This window comes from Dicentrarchus labrax, unplaced genomic scaffold (assembly GCF_905237075.1).
Source record: "Dicentrarchus labrax unplaced genomic scaffold, dlabrax2021, whole genome shotgun sequence".
Classification (NCBI taxonomy): Eukaryota; Metazoa; Chordata; class Actinopteri; family Moronidae; genus Dicentrarchus; species Dicentrarchus labrax.
The window spans coordinates 24,220,197-24,241,872 of NW_026136715.1; the positions used below are offsets into that span (position 1 = coordinate 24,220,197).

Here is a 21,676-nt window from a genome sequence, read left to right on the forward strand (position 1 = left end):
TACTGTCGAGCAGAATGGGACATGTTTATAGATCTATAATATATATATCTTTTTTTTTAGCCAGCCAAAAACAGAAGCCTTGCAGTCACTCATAATAAAGTTAAATTGTGCATTTCTGCATATGTGTCCTGTCATATGCATGAATGTGTATAGTAGGAGCAGTCTTCCTGTATTCTCGGTGTGTCAGTCTGACTCTGTGCCCACCACTCTCACCACACAGAAGTACAGTATAGCATTTTACAGGCTCCCATATTTGGGTGAATCCCTGTAATGGTCTGTAATAATTGGATTATAGCTGTCAGGGAAGGCTTTAGTTCAGATTACACAGATTATAGTCTGCATCGCTCAGATGGACAGCGTGGTTTAAAGAGCATCATCTGGTTCGTGTGACATAGAAAGAGCATTTTGGCAAACGTGCAGATGTGATGTTTGCCTACATTCGGTAAATGTAGGCCAAAATTAGATGCGTCGTTGCAGGCTGAGGTGGACCAGACACAGTAGAGTGCAGTAAAGAAAGGATCGGCATTCGATCGGGATTATTTTTGGCCAAACCCAATCCATTAGAATATCACAGGATGGGCTCTGGATATCTGTTATTACCTATCTAACCTGTAGTTATCTGTGTAGAAATGTAGACATCCAGATATACAAGTAAGAATGTATTATGCATGACACCATCATATGTTAGATGAATCGGTATACCGGTTTTAATTTCCCATATCGTATGAATTTTTTATATATGACTCCTTTAACTCATTTCTTACTTGTGCAATATATATGTACTCTTTGAGTACTTAATATTTATATACAATTTCTTTATCCAACTAATATAATTATTTTGTTTTGAAAAGGAAGCAATTTTAAAGCTGTTAGCATGTCTTTTTTTATTTTTAAGTTCTGTTTTACTACACTGCACTTTGCACAATAAAAAAGTTTACATTCTGATTCCTTTATATATTGAAAAACCTTATAGAAATTAAAGCCCTCAGTAAATATATGCCATTAAAATGTTTTTGTATTACCGATAATAGAAGCCACTGCAAACCTATATAAAGGCCCAGTCATGCAAAAAAAAAGATCTACCGTGAATTCACAGAATTTTTTATCGTACAGCCCAGTTCTACTTTCAGTTTTTGTGTTTAACCCCAAAACATGAAAAAAACATTGACTAACATAAACTGACATTTAAGTACTGTGGATACATGGAATCCTCTATTAGGATTAGTGAGTGTTAGTGTGTGTGTGTGTGTGTCCAGAAAAACCCCTCACACTTTCACTTTAAATTCCACTACAAACACTACAAATGTAAAGATGAAAATAAACATTTTCAGCCGGCGTGAACCACTGCGGTCAACAAATGTCTGCCGTGCCAGAAAAGCGGCGCGCCAGACTGAAGCTTTCCACATGGAATTAGCTCAGTTGATGGCCAAAGCTATCTGGGATAAAGCGAGCTGCTGTCCCACTGTGGCACATTAACCCATATGGCCAACTGACACCGGAGCGTTGGAGCCAAGCCCTCTCTTCCCACAGAGCTCTGTCTCTGCGGGATTCCTTCTATGTTCTGCTGTATGTTTTGTTTTTCTGCACACCTTCATGAAATTGTGACCCAGAAAAGTTTCCCACCGGGATTCAGCCTTGACAAACGCAGAGACTGGCAAATCCGCTCCGCCTCCACCAGTGGTGCACTTAAAGCAACAGGCTCACACTCATTATTTAGCCTGCACGTTTAAAGTCTGCAATCAAACCAATTTTCCCAAAAGAGTGTTTCAAGGTGTTTAAAAGTATATTGAGTGTGACAAATATTGGAGCCAATGAGGCTTCCTGCATGCACTGATCCCTAATTTTGAATGATGGAGGAAGGAAGAGGGGGTGACTTTAAAGAGGAAGTGAGACAACTAGGAAATAATGTGATTATTTCCAGGCCTGGACAGATAATTTTATCTCTTTTTTTTAATTATTTGATTGTGTTGATGCAGATGCAGATATTCAGGGGAGTAGAGGATAGGGAAAGAAAGGAAAAGGCAGAAAATTAAGACTTATGGCTGCATGCTATTCAATATAATACAGAAAAATACAAGCAAAATCTCCCACTAGTATAGTGATCTCTAAATATTTTCACACACACACGTTCACACTTCATGGTCGCAGGTCAGTGAAGTTTTGTATGTTTTTCATTTAAAATGTTTCAGCTCCTCGCATTGGCACATTTGTTTTCAATCACAGAGGGGGAGAAGAGGAAATGGAGAAAGGGAGAGAAACGAAAGAAAAGAATGAGAGAAAAGAAAAGAAAACAAGATATAAGTATGGGTAGAGAATGATGAAACCAACAGAGCAAGGAAACTGTGTGGAATAACTCTAGCTGCAAAATAAATGTTGATCTCTTGGCATCCCAGCTATTCCTCTGACTCTGACCTATGGGGCTTGAGACTCTCTCTCACTCGCGCCTGCAGCTTTTCGTTCCACCAGAGCACATCTCCTTGCTGCCAGGCTCTCCCTCCATCTCCAACTTAATACTCCTCATTTCACCCAAGCCAAAACAACAGATGCTGAAATGTCGTAGTGCCTTCTCTCCACTCATGAACTCACAGAAAAGTAAAAAAACATTTATCAAAAAAAAGAAAGAAAAATCAGGCCAATGGTGCCTTGTTTTGCAAAAGATCAGTAGCAGGCAGTTCCTTTTTATGTAAATGATTAATAAAATAAATAGTGCCAAATGGTCTTAGTGGCCTTTTGCTCACTAAAATAAAATCAATTCCACCAAGATGGTCACACTTTCATCAGTTTAGCAGGATAAATCACGGTGCAAAGGGAATCACTAAGCATGGTTAAGACTGATCTGGACTGGATTTGGGTGCTTTTTGCAGATAATCTGAGGGATTAGGGAACAAAATAGATTTTTTTTCTATTTCTTTTGTTGTAAATGTTTTGCAATGCTTCTTTGTGGTGAAACAATGATATAATAGTGATGTACCAAACCTGAAAGAAAAAGCAGATTCTTATTGTTTTTTGGTTAAAAAGAACATCCTGGGTCTGAATCCTGGCTTGGGCAGAGCCTTTCTGTGTGGAGTTTGGATGCTCCGGTTATAGCTCTTGTCCATAACCTGCGTTGCTGACGGTACACTCCATGCTAAAAGTCAATATCCAAGCTACTTTATTTTTCCATTTGAGACTCCAAAAGAAACAAAACTAGCCTTTCATTAACGAAGGCTAATTTTGTGTGTTTTGCATTTTGTGCTAATCCGTTTAAAATACTATATAATAGGCGGTCGCTGTGTGTGTGTGTGTGTGTGTGTGTGTCTGCGTGTCGGCGTGTCGGCGTGTCAGCGTGAACGTGTGTGGGTGTGAGATGCAGATGCTCGTAGTTCTGTTGCCATTAGAGCAGACTGCGCTGCCAGATGTCTGCACAAAGTCCACTTTGTGTGCGTGTGTGTGGATATTTTGCAGAGGCTGTCTGTACACTTTCCTCTATCCCACTACACACACACTCTTTCTCACCCGCATTCACACATACGCACATTAAACAACAATGGAATGTGTGCGCATGTATACTTGTGTTTGTGTGTGTGTGTGTGTGTGTGTGTGTGTGTGTGTGTTTCTGTTTAAGCAGGTCAAAGCTTCAAGTGTCCCAGTCTGTTAGACAGATGTTAGAGATCCCCGCTGCACCCCTCCCTACTCTGTCACACACACAAACACACACTAACTTTGTCTCTCTTTCATATACACTGACAAACAAACATACACACGCACACACACATACACTCACTCATTAACAACCAATTAGAGAGCAGATATTGGCTCACTGGGGGAAACTAAAGGCCAACCAGTGCTGTTCTCCGCTTCCAACGCCAAGTCACAACAAATACCTGGATGCAGGCCAGGAGAGTCTGTCTGTGTGTATGTGTGTCTGTGTGTGTGTTGTTGACTTCGTCTTCCCAAGTTTGGCAGTCCAATCTCATCTCCTTTCTTTATTAAAAAAAAAGAAACACACACACACACACTAACCCACACATAATTAAATGCATTTTTCCACTCTGCAAGTCTTGTTGTTCATTGCATCAGCTAACGTGTCTCAGTAGTACAACTCTCACTTCAACATTATCTTTCTCACATGGGAATGAGGCACAAGCTATGTTCAACACGCGCACACACACACATTCACAGAAACACACGCACACACCCGCTCACTCTCCATGGGATTGGAGCAATGTGTTTATGCCAGTGTTGGATGAGGAGATGCTTGAGACATTTGGCTCTCTGGAGAGCATGTTGACAACATCTCCCTCCCTCTCTCGCTCTCTGTTTACCCCAACCATTGCCTATAACTCTCTCATTCTCTCTCCCTCCCTCTTTTTGTCATGTGAGTTTTCACTGCTCTCTTACATCTCTGCAAAAAAGTGAAGATTTGACAAGAAAAAATCTACTGACAATTTAAGTTGATTAGACAGATGTAGATACTTTAATTCCCAATAAACTACAGAGAGAGAGAGACAGACAGACAGACACACACAGTGTAATACACCAGCATTACAGATACAACAGTAAAGCTTTTCACCAATCCAAAATTTTGGACCTCATCTAAAATGGAAAAACTACCTGGACCTGGCCCGATCTCAAACAGTGAAGTCAGAACTGTTTAGAAAAAAAACCCAAGGGGCCAATCCAAAATATAGTCGACCCTCACAGACCCAAGTTTAGAGAAAAGTGGCAGCAGCGTGATGCTCCACTAATTAACGAGCCAGAAAGAGAAGCAGCGCATGTCCTTTGATTCAAGGTAAAGTCAAACACAAAAGAAACCACTCTTGGTGCTTCAGAGTAGGGCTTAAATAAATGAATATTGTCCATCTTGATCAATCTGACAATCAGTTTTTTGAATTAATCAAGTTATTGTTTGCTCAATGTCCAGAAAAAAATTGCCTGTTGCAATCTCCACTTCCCATCCCAAGGTGATGTCATCAGATGTCCAATCAACAGTCCAAAACTCAGTTAAAATAGGTTTCTATAAATCCTCCCAATTTTAGAAGCTGGAACTCAGGTGTACTGTAATTAATGTTAATAAATGCCTTAATGGACCAGTGTATAGGATGTAGTGGCACCTAGTGGTGAAGTTGCATATTGCAACCAACTGAACATTGTTTATGTCTGTGTTTGATGACCTGGGAATGCGAACGGGCTGTGGAGCGTGTAGGAGAAACTACCGCGGTTTAGAAACTTGCCCGTAAGCATAAAAAGGCCCAATCTACAGCCAGTGTTTGATTTGTCTGTTCTGGGCTACTATAGAAACATGGCGGACACCATGGAAGGTTTTTCCCTGCTCCTCACAGTTTATGATCTCACATCTCCCCTAAAAACACATAATAATTCTCCTGCGATGATAAGGACACACCACGTGGTCAGTACTGATTGTGAGCCTGCTCCAATTGACTATTAGACGAACTCACACAGAACCAAGACCCGTTGCTGTAGAACCAGACCCAACCAGGATGTAGTTGGACTGCAAACAATTTTTCAACTCCACTCCTGGGTCTGTTCTCAGTTCCTGTGTGCCACTGAAGATCTCTCTTCCAGAGCAGTGTAACATGTTATAAATACTAGTTTGCACTTTTTTGCTCTCCATTTTATGAAACCAGCTCTCACTGTGGTAATGTTCATGTTTTTCCCAGTGTCACATCTTCTAAAACCACAGCACATTCACGGCAATTTTTTTTAGTGTTAATGGGTGACTCACAGATTTCTCTCTTCTATCAAACCATGGGTGGCATTAAGCGCTGTTGCCCTTAGCTTCCTTGTTCCCCCTCTCCCTATTTTTTCCCTTTTCTCTCTCTCTCCCCTCTCCTTTCTCTTCATCTCACTTGCCCCACTCTTTCCCTCATCACCCCATCATCATTCACCCTGCATGAGTTTGGCAGGGGTCTACTTGTGCGTATGTGTGTTGCCAGGGGCCTGTGTACAGCAGAGGTCTTCGGCAAGGACAACACAGGGGACTCTGTCCTTGTCTAACCCCCTGGAAATAGAACAAAGTGTGTGTGTGTGTGTGTGTGTGTGTGTGTGTGTGTGTGTGTGTGTGTGTGTGTGTGTGTGTGTGTGTGTGTGTGTGTGTGTGTGTGTGTGTGTGTGTGTGTGTGTAATAATGTTATGTACAGTGTCCTGAGTATGAGCTATAGCTAGTAATAATAATAGCACGGTCAGAGGTCCAGTAGGCCAGCAGGGACAAGCTACACAGAGCTTATAAAAGCACTAATAAAAGACTACAGCAGGTCACCTTATGATAGGGACATAGTAAAGGATCATTACACTGATTACACCAAACACTGTCTAACCATCCAGTTGACGATTCAGTCATAGTTTATTAGTAATTTTAACATGAAAAACCCAATACTAATATAGAAGACAGTACTCTTCTTCAAGTACATATAGACATAAAACTGCAGTGTCAGAAAGTAGACGCAGTAAATGGTTGTTTGAAAAATGACCTGAGTTATGCAGCTGATGATTGAAGTATGATTGATTTAACCACTCAAATCAGGCCCAGATAATATGACACATACTGTATTTGATATTTATGATGGGCTATCTAGAGTGTCCTGTACAAAATGTGTGAGGACAAATGACCAACAGTGAGTGAGAGCACGGTTATGGCTGGTAATTGAGTGTCAATACTTCATTGGTTCTGAGCAAAATGTATCCGGCGTACTGAAGTATCGCTGGCTCAGATTAATGAGTTTTGCCAATTCAGAACTGTTTTTATTCAGTTTTTTAAAGAAAACAATTTACTTTGTAATGTGGTTTGGACCAGACTTGGATTTTGCCCGTTCTGAATTTCCGTTTATGGTTAGAAATGCCTTTAACTGCATTTCTAATATATGGTAGCTCAATCGATAGAGCTGGCGATCCATGTTCGGAGTTGCTGCAGTGGCCTGTGCCACTTTTCTGCATGTCGTGACAAAAGTAGGTGTGGACTGACCAACATTAGCCCCTTTTACAGTATTAATTTGAAATGTATTTTATCCGGAAAAGCTTTTTAAATACATTCTCATACACATATAGCAACATGCATGCATCTCCATCAGCCAGACAACAAAGCTTACTGCAATCCATCTTGCTTTTATTGGACTTCCTAGAAATCAGGGCAAGCTCTTCAGTCCAGAAGGACATTCTTGTGCAGATCATTTAGTGGTTGACCTGGTCAGGAATCAGATAACTGTATGTGTTAAAATCACTGGAGCTGCTTTAGCACACTGCCTTTTTCCCGTTTACAGTCAGCTATGTGTGTTGTTAACAAACCAACTAGCCAACCAACACACAAAAGGAAAGCCCATGTTTCTGGTTGCAAGGAGAAACACAGCTACTTTTAAACATTATGAAAGACTTGGATATCAAAAGGTTTTTGGATATGTGCAAATATCGCAACACCAACCTTTTCAAGAGGGTGGCTGAACAAATGAAACAGGGAGGCTGTGTTCGCACCCAGTCCACCCAGGAACTTTGAAAGAAATCCTCTTTTGACGCAACATGGCTCAAGTGGCTCTTGCTGTTCCACTTTTACTACGTCAGCGATGTGGCTGCAGTTTGAAAAGGAGGGAAATTCCCCTGTATGTACAGTACATCATTAACAGTTACGATAATCAAAGTAAGCACTGCTGCTTGTAAACAGTAATATAAGTGGAATGTTCATTTTCATTTGCTTAGTACGAATGCTGTCTTTTTCAGTAAAAACAGAATATTTTTCTTCTTCTGCTATTGTCACAGGGGGCAGTGGCTATTATCACAGGCTGTGTGTGTGTGTGTGTGTGTGTGTGTGTGTGTGTGTGTGTGTCTTTAAGAGACAGATGCATTTATACCTTTTCAACATCTGGCTAGAATGCACCTGGGGGTTTCAAATCTGTCTCGAATGCTTCTTGGATGCATATACACTAAGCCTTTTTAAGGCTGGATAGCTATCTGCTCCGCTCAAGATGCATAAAGCGTCTTAGTGTTAAAGGATTCCATGCAACATGTGTGATGAGTGTCTGATGGGAATGCACTGTAACATGAATGAATAACTATCACATGTAGGCCTACGTCAGGAGAAAATGCTTGGATTGCATGATCTGTTTGTACTCCCTGACTTCAAAATCAACAATCAAATTATGAAAGCCTTCCCTATTGAATTAAACTCTCTAGTCACTTCCATATTGGTGGCTGAAAAAGCGTCTCCTCAACGAGTTGCTGTAGAGGAATGATAGAGTACGCACACCGTAGGAATTACATGTCTACAAGGCACACAACAGCTAGCAGATGTCAGGTCTGTGTGAGGCCACATTTGTCTGCAGTGAAAACACGTCGACTGAACGCTCCACTGTGCCTCAATCTGAGCTGTTGACTCTATGGTAATGATGCAAGTCAGGCTAAACATAACAAACCATTAGCGTCCTCAGCATGCCGGCAACAGCGCTGGGAAGATGGCGATCTCACTTCTGTGTGTGCGAGCTCGACAGACACTGGGAATGCAGATTAGTATGAGGCGCCCGGCATAAATAAATCCAGGCCAAATAATGCTATTATGAGCTACTATAATAAACTATTTTATATCCAGTCATGTTCTTCTAAAAGATTTGTTTTGGATACAAAGAGGATAGAAGGCTTGATTCTGACCATCATGCCATGAAAGTCTTCTCTTTTTGTTCTATTTGCAGACTGCATGTAGTTGCTTATCTTAAGAATCATGTGACCTATAAATGCTCATTCTGAAAATGCTCTCGTAGGGAGGAAGAAAGGGAGGAAGGAAGGAAAGACAGTCTCTAAGAGCTGCAGGCATGGGAACGCAGGGGTAAAAAAGAGTAACCTTTTTGGGATGGACACCATTTCCCACCGGTTTGTCCCTGTGAACCTCGAAAGAAAAAAAAAAAGAGGAAGGGAGAGGAGAAATATGTGGAGACAGAGAAGGAAAAAGAGAAGAGAGTGAAGAGAAGGAAGGGAGGATAAGCAGGAGGAGGAGATAGTGGGATAGAAGGAAAGAGGAAATGAGTGACAGAAATGAATGGAGGTTCTGCTTTGTCTTTATCAGAGGAAACGAGGCAGAAACCCAAGGCCAGGGTCATATTGTCATCTCTCTCTCTCTCTCTCTCTCTCTCTCTCTCTCTCTCTCTACTGCTGCCCATCTTCTTCTTCTACATTTTTATTTCCTCCTCTTCATATCTGTCTCCATCTCCTCTTTTATCACTCCACTCCCTACCTTCCTTTTGTTTACTTGCTCTTGTTTTTCTCCTTTCGTCTCCTTTCTTCCTCACAAATTACTTGCAAAACAGTTCCCAAATTGTTCCAAACATGTTTATGTCAATCACACAAAATCCAAAGCGTTGTGTGTCTGCGTCTCCCTCACTCACTCTGTCTCACTTTGTGTCTTTGTTCTTCGAAGTTCAACTTTGCTGTGTTTCTGGCTGCCATTGAAAGTCTGGTAGAAGGCAGACGATGTCCGCCACAGGCTTTTCTCAACCTGCAACACACACACACACTTATGTGCGCAAACACACACACTGACAGCTTTGCCGTTTTGGTGGGACGGAGTGATTGATTAGTCTCTATGGAGACGATATGTCTTGTAATGAACAAGTGAAAGCTGGTATGTTAATTTGTGAAGTGTGTGAGGCTTGATTGTACGTGTGTGTGTGTGTGTGTGTGTGTGTGTGTGCGCGCTTTGTTCTTTCCTGTGCATGTTTGTTCATATATATTTTTACTTCTTATTTTTAAATTTTTGTTTTATGTCTGCATGTGAGTTCCCATAGTAAGTGTGTTTCCATTCACCTGTTTTTATGGCAATAAAAAGCAATCGCAATTTTTCTTTAACGCTTGGCTGTGGTGGAAAAGTGGCTGTATCACTAGAGCTTAAAATGCGACAAAACGCAACAGACTTAGCGAATGAATCATGACGTACACACAGCAAGTCACTAAAACATCCTTGGAAGGGATGAGAAATAGCAGCAGATGCAAACATCACATCTGTGTGGAGCATGAGACTGTAACTTTCCTCAAATGAATAAATGGAACAACCATAAATGCCATATTTCCATCAAGTTTCCAACAGAAATTTTCTTTATTTGAGGCTTGACTGACGATCCTTTAATCACATCATCTAGTCCTGCACCAAGCCATTGTTTTCCAAGTTACAAGTAAGCAAGTCTTTGCACTCAAGTCTGAAGTCCTAAACTATGAGTTTCAAGTCTTAAACAAGTCAGAATATGCCCTTCAATGCCATTTTAACAACAGAACAAATAAAACAATTTTTTTCTCCTGCAACTTGATCGAATGCTCTCAGATTGGTTCAAACAAAGTGGATCTGGGGAATTAAAAATGTGTTACATTAAGGGGGATCTATTGGCAGAAATGGAATATAATATTCATAGGTATGTTTTCATTAGTGTATAATCACCTGAAAATAAGAATTGTTGTGTTTTCGTTACCTTAGTTGTTTACCTGAGCTGTTTTAATCTACAGATAATGCAGGTCTCCTTCCATGAAGTACGCCATGTTGAACCACCATGTTTCTACAGTGGGCCAGAAGGGACCAAACACTGGATCTAGATAATGGTGTTTTTGGAATGTGTCGCAGCCTCTGTAGTAGCAGATCGCATCTCCATCAATTTACTTTCCCCTTCCAAGTGTCAAGGGGAAGGTGAATTGATGGAGTTGCGATCTGCAACTACAGCACTAGATGTCACTAAACCCTACCCACTAGTCCTTTAAATGTAAACTTGCTGGGAATGAATAGCGTTAACGTTAGTTGTTTTAGGAAATGAGGGGAAAAAACTGATTTGAGGCAGATTCTTATTTCTTTGGACGGTATAAAATATTTTCAAGTCGAAAGTTCAAGGCAAGTTGCAAGTCTTTTTTTATTGAGTCAAGTTGAGTCTAAAGTCATACAATTTGTGACTCGAGTCCACACATCTGATTCAAAGGCGCCAGACTGGAGAATTAACACCACAAACTGTTTTTCTTGATTAACCAAATCCTAAAATTTACGACAGTAGTCAATGAAAAAGTGCACTTAATTTGTATTTTCTTGCTTATTCTGTTTAAATTTGCTTCTCATTTGGATTGAAACTTGAATTATTCATATGCATGTAGTGTATGTTTTTAAGTAGATGCATCTGTTCAAGCTCCTTTCAGAGTTGTTTGGACCTCAAGTTGTGTATTTTCCCAGTGTGCTCCTCTGAGGTCGCCACAGTAATTGCAGTTGCTGTCGAATAGCTCTGCTACACATGTCAGAGTCGAGGGGAACCTCCCGATGTCTACATAGCTGTCACACACACACACACACACACAGTTACATACACATGAATCATAAATCAAGCGTGACACATCAACATATCAGCGTGGCGATGTGCCTTTACGAGACATTTTGATGATGATATGCTAATCTGACCTATAATTTACTTCCCGTCATTTCTCTGTCATCTCCTCCGGTGTCCTGCTCATGTGTTCGCTCTCCCCTCCATGTTCATTTCCAGCTCCATTTGATTTACTCACTCTATTGGCTCTTGTCTCTTGTTTCTTATTAGAAACTAGACTGCCGAAGCTGTATATAAAGAAATCAATATTTAAAACATTAGCAAACAACTGTTCACCCATTCGAACCATGCTGAGATGCTTAATTGCTTGGTTCGACATCATGTACTATGAAATAATCAAAGGCTGTGATGGAGGACGAAAGCATCAATCGCAGAGGCCAGTTCGATTGTGCTTGTCCTTAATAAAAGACATATATCACTGTCTCTCCTTGTCTATCAAAAAAGTTTAAAATGGAGGAAGGAAACTGAAGCTAATTTTTCCAGTGACGCCCATTAATTTCACCCCATTTCTCACTAAATCTGCAGCGGCTTGGCTTCGCTCCAGCACCATAAAACGTGCACTAAGTGCCGGGGAGATCGAAAGCCTCCTCCTTCTTTAAGAATTAATGTTAGTTTAACGAGAAAAGGGATTTAAGAAGTGTTAATGTGTTGAGTTAATGGCTTCCTCTCCCTCTACCCACCCCCCTCCCACCTCAATACCCCAGCCGCTGCAGATAGACGATAACTTCTGTGGCCAGGACTTCAATCAGCCTCTAGGGGGCACCACCGCCATCGAGGGCATCCCGCTTTACGTGGACAAGGACGACGGCATGACCTCTGTGGCAGCCTACGACTACCGCGGACACACTGTGGCGTTCACTGGCACCCGCAGCGGACACATGAAGAAGGTAGGCACCCTGGTGTGTGTGTGTGTGTGTGTGTGTGTGTGTGTGTGTGTGTGTGTGTGTGTGTGTGTGTGTGTGTGTGTGTGTGTGTGTGTGTGTGTGTGTGTGTGTACACGTGTGCTTAGTTTGTTCTTTAAATCAGATACTGTTGTGAGGTAAAAGCATTGAAAAAGTCCTGGATGTATTAACTTAGAATCAAGGACTAGACACTCTTTAAATAGGCAAAATGCAATGATACAGAACAATGCTGTTTTGCAGGTGTAAGATTTTCACCTTACAGTGACTGGGGTGTAATCTCAGCTGGTGTATTTTCTGACTCTTGTCATTGGCTGCTTCTTCTACATTGTGAACAGCGTGAGACATAAATTACAGCTATAACTGACATAAAACTAATAAAACGTGACCAAAATGGGGATTCAAATGCTCCTGCTAGGGTACAAAACTGAGTGTGTGTGTGTGTATGTGTGTGTGTGTGTCTCCATGCTCTACAGAAAACCATTTTCACTTTGAAGCAATTTTGTGTCATTTTATGATGTATTTTCAATGGTCATTGGTTTTGGCACTGCTGACAAATGGTTTTGTCATCAGAAATCTCTTTGCAGACCTCAGCTGTGAATGTGTGTATATTCATATATATACGTGTGTGTGTGTGTGTGTGTGTGTGCATGTGTCTGTGTCTGTGTTTTATTTCAAAATGGCTTTTCACTGCTTTGGCATTGTCATTGAATGCTTTTAAAACATAGCAAATAAGACACATATACGTTTGAAGAAAAAGAGTAAGATCGCAGCTCTGGAGCTGCAAGCGTTCTCAGACAGCGAGATAGTGTGTGTGTGTGTGTGTGTGTGTGTGTGTGTCTTTTTGGGTGTAGAGCTCATGCTGTTCGACACACCGGAGCTGTGTGGGTTTTTTCTTGCCGAGTGCTGCTTGGCGGCCTAGTCACAGTGTTTTCAAGAGCTAGGGAGTGTTTCTGAGTGGCTATAAGGTGGGTGAAGAAGATTTCTTATGTGTCTCCTGAGTACCTTTGGTGAGAAAGCCCCATGTTCTGTGTGTGCGAGTGTGTGTCTGTTGTGTGCCCTCCTCAATCACCAGCAAGTAATTTCCCATCATGTTCAGCATAGGCTACACACAGCATGCAGTCCTTTTCAGTGTGCGCCTGTGGGTTTACAGTGTGTGTGTGTGTGTGTGTGTGTGTGTGTGTGTGTGTGTGTGTGTGTGTGTGTGTGTGTGTGTGTGTGTGTGTGTGTGTGTGTGTGTGTGTGTGTGTGTGTGTGTGTGTGTGTGCTTCTCGAGTACCCATGTTGAGTAGACCGCACAGTGTGTGTGCCAATCAGCTGCTCCTTCATCTGAGATCCGACTGAGCAGCTTCTGTGTTTTTTCCACTTTTTCCCTCAGCAGGACGTCTCCGTGTGAGTGTGTCCGTGTCACCAATACTCTGGAGACCGGATAAAACAGTTACCTGAGGATAAAAATAATTGCATAAATACATACATAATACAAAATAAATAAAAAAAAGAAGTTACAGCCACATTTCACTGTCGGCAGCATTTAACTTTGAGAAGTTTTCAAGACTGTTCCCCAGAGTTTTTCTTTGTTTAGTTTTTTTTTTTTTTAACTATACTTTCAAGTCATCTATCATTTTGTAGGTGCTTGTGTATTTTTGTCTTTGTTTGGAAGTCTTTGTGTTTACATCGTACTTTCTGTCATATTCTATTAAAGCCAACCAAAAGCCGCTACAATCTTTGATACGAGTTTGACAGTTTAAGCATTAGGCCTGTGTGTTCCTGCAGTTGCTGGAATATCTGTTGCAGTAATGCTGCTGTCAACTGCTTTTATATAGGCTATGATAATGTGCACACACACACACACACACGCCTCCTTACACAGCTTCCTGTCTCTGGTGTTTTGCTAAGTCGACTGAAACCTAGCCCACTAGTCCTTGCGCCTGACCCCTGTTCTGTGCCTGTGCGTGTGTGCAGACAGATGATTTGTGTGTGTGTGGGGTCAGCAGATCCTGGATGATATCCCGCTGATCGGAATCCCATTTCCCCTCAGCCGGCATGTCTTCCTGTGCTCAGGGATGGAGGGAGGAAGGTGAATACGGAGGTGGAGGCTGCCGGTGTCCTCACACAGATCAATGCAGATGCTGCAGTAACAGGCAGTCGTCTGTATGAGCCGGGTAAACGGCGAGACAGGACACCAATCGCAATAAATCAGCAGTGATTACTCCCACAGCCAGTTTATGAGGCTTTTTACATTTGTTGGTGCCTGGTAAGTCTTTCCTTTGACACAGGAGGTGATTAGTTTTAGCTTTAAATGAGGTCTTTCCCGATAAATTGGAGAACAACTGTTAAATGACTGAACTAGATTTGTGCTTAACAGAATTTGGAGGGAGGAAGAGGGAACAGAGCTGGGATTTAGAAAGGAGAAAAAGAGAGCGAGGCTGAGGCAGATGGAGAGAGATGGTTACAGGCTGTGTGGTTTTATTGCTATTCATTGGGAGTTAAACTGTGCTCCTTGGCCTAATGAAATGTAAAGCTGCAGCGCATCGATGTCTACTCACACGCACGCTCATTAGGATTCCTACAATGCGACTGTTGCCGCATGTGTGTTTGCCTGCGTGGACACGTCTCGGCTGCTAGACTCCCTGTATTGATTGATCTATGAATATATAATCGCTAGTGTAAATCTTAAACCTAGACAGTCCATTGGATAAGTGATGGTGTCTTTTGTGTGTGTGTGTGTGTGTGTGTGTGAGAGAGACACAGAGAGAGAGACAGAGAGAGAGACAGAGAGAGAGACAGAGAGAGAGACACAGAGAGAGAGACAGAGAGATAGATGGGGTGAATCTGCTGCTTTACATCAGCATGACTAATCAGAAAGCTTTGACTGACTAAGCACACAGCATGTATGTGCAAAATACCCACCTAACCTCTCTATTTGCTGTTGGGCTAATGTCGTTCTCTCTTTAAAGAGACTGTGCATGTCAGGACTAACACTGTTTCAGTAGTTGCCCTTGTCGATTCAGAATTTTGAGTTACACTAAATCAGCATTCTATTAGTAATTAATTTTAACGGCCCTGTGTTAAAATAAGGGTTCGTTTTTGGGGGATTTAATGCTGTAGTATGGCCTTTGTTAGGATAAGGTAAAGCCATTACATTTAGTGGCCGATAAGAAAACGCAGACAATGGCGAAATGCCGATGCTTTATGCATGCTGATATGAGATTTAAGATTTAAGACATACTTCAGGATGTGGATGTAGATTATGATTCAATATGAAATGAATCAGAAACTATTTTATAATGATGATTGGTTAATTGTTTCACTTTTCGGCTATTAGTCAGAAACAAAACAAGTAATTTCAAGATTAGATACAGGAAGTTGTGACTGGCATTTTCACTATTTTCTAACACTTCAGAGACCAAACAATTAATTTAAAAATTAATCAGTAAATGAATCTGCCAATCAGATTAATGAAAAAAGTTGTTACCCTTTTCAACCCTATGTGCAAACCCCTTTGCACATAGCATGTATTACAATGGATGTACAATGTACAAATTTAGTTGAAAGCTCTGGAAAAAGCTTATTAGTGGACCTTGATATAAAATGGTATTGCAACTGACTCTTGTGTGTTATATGGCACTATGTACAGTATCTTAAAGTTTGCTATTATGGGCTAACAATAGCCACCATAAGCTACTGATCATACCACACACAGTAAATAATGAGGCAAAAGTATTGAATTTAGTTACATTTTTAATTTGTGTTAATTTATAATTTGTGTCTTTTAAATGGTCAATAGTCTCACTTTATGTTATCCAAACACTGTTGCTTGGTGAATAAGAAAGCAAAAGTGGATGTTGCCTTGCTCGCTTTGTGTTTACCAGATTTCAATGTCAGGTGTGAGAAGGGAGCAACAAAAGTAACAAACTGGTGCCACAAATCTCAAAAACATTGCATTGACTTAAGGCATGAATATCTCCACTGTGGCTTCATCAAATTATCTTTTTAACGTGATTACCATTAACTGTTGGATGTAAAGTGAAAGATAAAAGATAAAAGATGAGTGTGCTGAAGGTTGAAGGACATACTACCATACAAGACTCGGGACCCGGGGGCTGCAAGATGAAAGACATGAGACGGAGGGTGTATGACGTAAGATGAAAGATGTACAGTAGGATGTAGTATATCGGACATACAGTGTGGGTTTTGGGTGCAGGGAATAGTTTGTTGGATGTGGGTTGCACTCTTACCAGACAGCATGAAACCCACCAGTCTCATGCCTGCCATCCAGCAGCAGCATACTATGCATTATATATTGTTGTTCTTTGCTCAGTATTTCAGAGTCGAACATCATTACATTTGTCTTTTAAATACCACAGTGCATCACTTTGTAGGGAGACAAGGTGTAGGTGGGGTACTGATCGCTTTTAACAGCATGAAATTTCTCTATGGGCTGCCTTTCTGTGCCGTTTGCCAGAAACACCCTAAAAAACCCTTCTCAGATCTCAGTAAAAACCTGGAAATCCTTTCATACCCCTCATTTCGTCTCCTCTTTTGTCTACCTGGGAGAACAAGGCGCTCTCGCCACATCAGGCGAGATGAAAAGAAACTCTTAACAGCCTGAAGTATTTCAAGACTTCAGAAACAAAAAGAGGCAAGCAAGAGGGAGATTTACTCAGAGCGGTGTATAGGTGTGCGAATGTGGATGTGTGTGTGGTGGGTAAGGGGGGGTGGTTTCATGTCATTTCATCATTTCCCTGCTAGCAGCAAATCCAATTACTTTTCCCTTTCCTTTCTATCTTGGAAGATAGCCTGAGTGACAAGACCGATTGGAGCAGCGCTACTGAGGTAACTGTGCCAACCGGTTGATTGACATAACGCTGGCACTTCACTGCCTTGAGACACTGAGACGAGTGAGACTGGTTAGGCTTCGGGGCGTCTCAGAGACGGTGAGGTGGACCAGAAGTTCACTGGCCCCGCTCCTTCGATCGTACATCCCTCCCACTCAGAGATGATCTAATTTGCTCTTTGGCAAGATGCTTCTTGCGTTCTCCTCAACTTCTGTGTGACAGCAGTGACATATGTTGCCCTATCCTATCTCCCTCCCTTACACTTCCTGTTAACAGTAGCCCACTCCCTTAGTTATATCAACCCTTTAGTAAGATAATAAGCCATATATATATTCTGTGAACTAAGTCATGATCTGCCCACCATCTCTTAAGCAGTATATCTAACAGTATTCCACCAGTGACTTCCAACTTTAATTAAGAAGGTGCCTACTTTTCTCATAAGCATATATCAGTACATTTACTCAAGTGCAGTACTTAATTATAATTTTGAGGTGCCTGTACTTTTACTTAAGTATTTCATCCTTATTTAAGTAGTCTTTGTACTTCTACATCAAGTGCTTCCCAATCTTTTTGGCTTGTGACCCCCTAAAAACTGTAGCAGTTCCACTAACGGGAGATTTCTCCTCTTAACTTCTTTTCAAAGCCCAAAGAAGTAAAATTATCCAATATTTCAAATTTGGGTTGCAGGACATTGTTATTCCTCTTTCTTCCATCTGTCATCTCATGACCCCTCAGAATGATCTTGTGACCCCTTGGAGGGACCTGACCCTCAGGTAGGGAATCACTGGGCTAAACTAAACTAAATGTATCTAAAGTAGTTAAAACTAGCTCTACCTTAACCAGCTACAACACTAAAATACTGCTTATACATTGACGGATCAGTATCAACAATCTAATAATGTCATATATAATAATGTATCAGTCACAGGGGCCTCTTTGTCCTCTTTGTTCGATACATTTTGCAGATAATAGTTCTGTATTTTTACTTAAGTAAGATTTTAAATGTGAAACTTTCACTAATAGCTATTTGTTTTACACTTTACTTCTACAAACACAGCAGGTCACCTTCCATGGAGTCCGCAATGAGATGTTGAACCACCATGTTTCTATAGTAGCCAAGGACAGTCAAACCAAGCACAGGTTGTAGGTAGGGCAGCATTTTAGCATTTTCTGGCTCTGTAGTTTTAGTTTCTCCTACACACTTCAGAGCCCGTTCTCATGCAGTTTACCACATACAGGTGCCAGCGGTGTTCAGTTAGCAGCAATCTAAAACTTCACTGCTAGATGCCACTAAATCCTACACATTGGTCCTTTAACTACAGATCTGAGTACTTATTCACCACTAAGCAGGTTCCAGCAAATTAATTTTCTTCCTAACTTTATACCTCTAAATATTGCCTGAAGAGGCAAAACTATCTGATATTTTACAGAAAAAAAAAATGATTAGGGAAAAATCTGTAAAAATGAATAGAATTAGTAAAGCCTGTAAATCATCGTACGGCCTTTCAGATTTATCTTGTGAAACATCAGACAGGTATACCACTCCGGTTGGGAACCACTGGTCTCAGCAGTTTACTAAGCAGGATACCAGCTCTTTAAATCCCAGTATCCAATGAATGAGAGTGCCTTGGATCTCTTCCTAGAGTCTGAGATGGCTGTGCATGTATTGGCGCTACAAGCTTAGCAGTAAAACTAGCTGTCAGAATGATTAAGCCTAATCAGGAAACATGGAATGGGAGGTAATTTAGCATGTGAATGCTAATTAGCACTAGCATTTAGACTGGCAGACGATGATTGAAGCAGCGCATCGGCTGCTCAGCCTGGTTAAATGGCAAAAACACCAGGCTGGTAGAGATGATTGATAATCTGCGGTCGGGCTGCTGTCTGTTTTCCTGTTTTTTTGTGTGTGAGTGTGTGCGTGCGGACTGAGTTCTCTCCTCTCCAATGCAAACTCATAATGAGCAGATGAGCGCAACACCTGAACACACTAATTCCATCTTTATCCCATTAACTAGAAGTTAGTGGAATAATGTCCTATTAGTTTCTCAGAATACACAACAGGCTTTGTGAAAACGTGTGTGTGTTAGTGGTATCATTCATGCCTAGAGCTTCTCTGCCCACGTGCATGCACACATTCACCATGCACACATGCTCAAAAGTGTGATCTGAGAGTTTCTGAAACAGTTTAGCATGCACACTCTTTGTGTGTGAGTACTTGCTACTATGTGGACATGAAGTAATATACATCAATGTGTCAGTGAGCGGTGGATTTGTGCTCGTGTGATCCTCTATAAATTAATGTGTGACAAAGTGTGTATGTGTTTAGCCGTTGTAAGAGCCTGTTGAAGGAAGACTAGTGTGTAAATCTTGCAGAGATAATATTACTGCTGTAAGCGGTGCTAGTGTTTGAGTGAATTATCATCCCATTCTCTCCACTAGTACTTCTCTGCACTCTCTCTCTTCAGGTCTTATAGTTCTCCCGTCTACAACCTCCCTCTCTTCCCCTCCACTCCCTCTCACTCAGATGTCACCTTCAGCGCTCTCTCTCTCCAAACTGAGGTGGGCCACATGCCCGCAAAATCTGCCTCCCTCGAGAATTTCCCGCCTCATCTGTGTGTGTGTGTGCGCGTGTGTGTGTGACTGTCCTTCTCTACTGCACTCCTCATCCCCTCTCTCCTCTCCCTCATTGTCCTTATCTCCTCTATCCATTAGTACATTAGTGTACGTCAGCCTGGAAAAAAGTGCTATCTCTGTCAAGCCTTTCACGAGAGAGAGAGAGAGAGAGAGAGACACAGAGGGACACAAAAAGGGAGAGAACTAGATGAACAGATACAAAGACATGTAAGACAAATCTGCACAAGATAAAAGTGACATGATATACCTACTTGTAAATGATCATATTGAGCATCTGTTACTGAGGTGATGTGATACGTATTTCAGTGCATGCATTGCCAATGATCCAATACATTAAAGTTACATATGAAGCAACTACCGATATGATGTGACATGATTCACCCCTATTGCATTGCAGTGTAATTCGACATGATTTGATTCAATTATATAAGAAAATTTATAACCTAATGGTTTTATTTTTTATCTTATCCTGATATTGTCTTTCCTGTTTCCTTATTAAGTCACTGATTTTACATTTATTAACAGATCCCTATTAGTGAAACTGTGCTATTGTGAGGAGAGCCCAGATTTGTTTTTAACCTATGCAAATCCACTCGGAGAGATTTGTGTGTTGGGCAAAGGATATAAATTGTCTGCCTTCAGGATAGAGGTCACAGAAGTACTGATACAACCTGCATATGTGTTGCACTCCATACAGCATCAATGCTCGTCTTAACCGTCTGTATTGTACTGTATTCTTCTGAAGCTGAGTTTTCTTCAAATATTTCTTTCACACAACATAATGCGGTAATGTAACGTAACGATAATAATGTAATTTGATATGGTACAGATAATTTGATTTTGTTTCTTTGGTTCTTTTTTTAGTTTAGAGAGGAGCAATCAATATAAATCTAAAATGATTGGTCACATTTTTAAATACATTTTACTGATGCAAGACGTTAGAAATTATGCATCCTGAATGAATCCCAAATCCTTATAAACCTTTATGCCAGTGCACCAATGTGAATCGTTGAATCTTACCATCTTTAATCTACATACAACAGAATGCATGTGTTCAATGTTCAGTGTGTAACATTTCAGGATCTATTGGCAGATATGGAATTTAATATTCATGTTTTCACTAGTGTATAAACACCTGAAAATAAGAATTACTGTGTTTTTATTACTTTAGAATGAGCCGTTTTTATCCACAGTGGGAGTGGGTCCTCTTCTACGGAGCATGCAGTGTTGAACAATCATGTTTCTACAGTATCCCAGAATGGAAAAACCAAACACTGGCTGTAGACAGGGCCTGTTTTGCGTGTTTCACGAATTGAGACAAGGGGTTTCAGTTAGTTGCAATCTGCAACTTCACCACTAGATACCACTAAATTCTACACACTGGTCCTTTAAGATGAGATTCATTTGTAAAACTTGTTGCAATGGCTTAAGCTAACCCAATACCATTCACTTTCATTCACACAACACTGCATTAGGAGACCAGAGTTTCTAACAGCTGGGCTATCCCAAGCAAACAAATGATGGGTAATGGACAGGGCTTTAAATGACCGACACAGTCCATGATCTTTGGAAATAGATTTTAACTGGCCGAATATATATATAGAACATGCATTGTATGATGTCAGTGGTGCACAGGACAAAAAAAGCTGCATTAGTAGTGTTTAATTTGAATTAAATGAATGTCATATATGACCATCTGTATCTATATTTAGGCATATTTTTAAAACTGTGATTTGAAGAGTGTCTTCATCTGAAGTACATGTGAAATGGTTTCCTAGGATAGCACAGTACTTCTTTATTACTGCCAAAATGGGTCTACACAGAAAATGAATGCATCAGTGTGAAAATGAATTAATGGGACTACACCTTCCGCACTTTAAAATGTCTCCTGTATACTCATCTGCATTTGAATTCCCCAGCTGTTACTTATCATAGGAGCAGACAAATGGACAGCATGTAGGGGGAATAAAAAGAGAAGGAC

General features: G+C 41.0%; 1 protein-coding gene across 3 annotated transcripts in view; it reads left to right on the top strand.

The window, feature by feature from the left end:
• LOC127377737 (plexin-A1-like) overlaps window positions 1-21,676 on the top strand; it is a 260,122-nt gene that overhangs the window by 46,425 nt on the left and 192,021 nt on the right. For all 3 annotated transcript variants that reach the window (XM_051425884.1, XM_051425882.1, XM_051425883.1), the window contains exon 3: window positions 12,029-12,211. In XM_051425884.1, coding sequence (XP_051281844.1) covers window positions 12,029-12,211 — 183 coding nt within the window. The remainder of the gene's footprint in view (window positions 1-12,028; window positions 12,212-21,676) is intronic.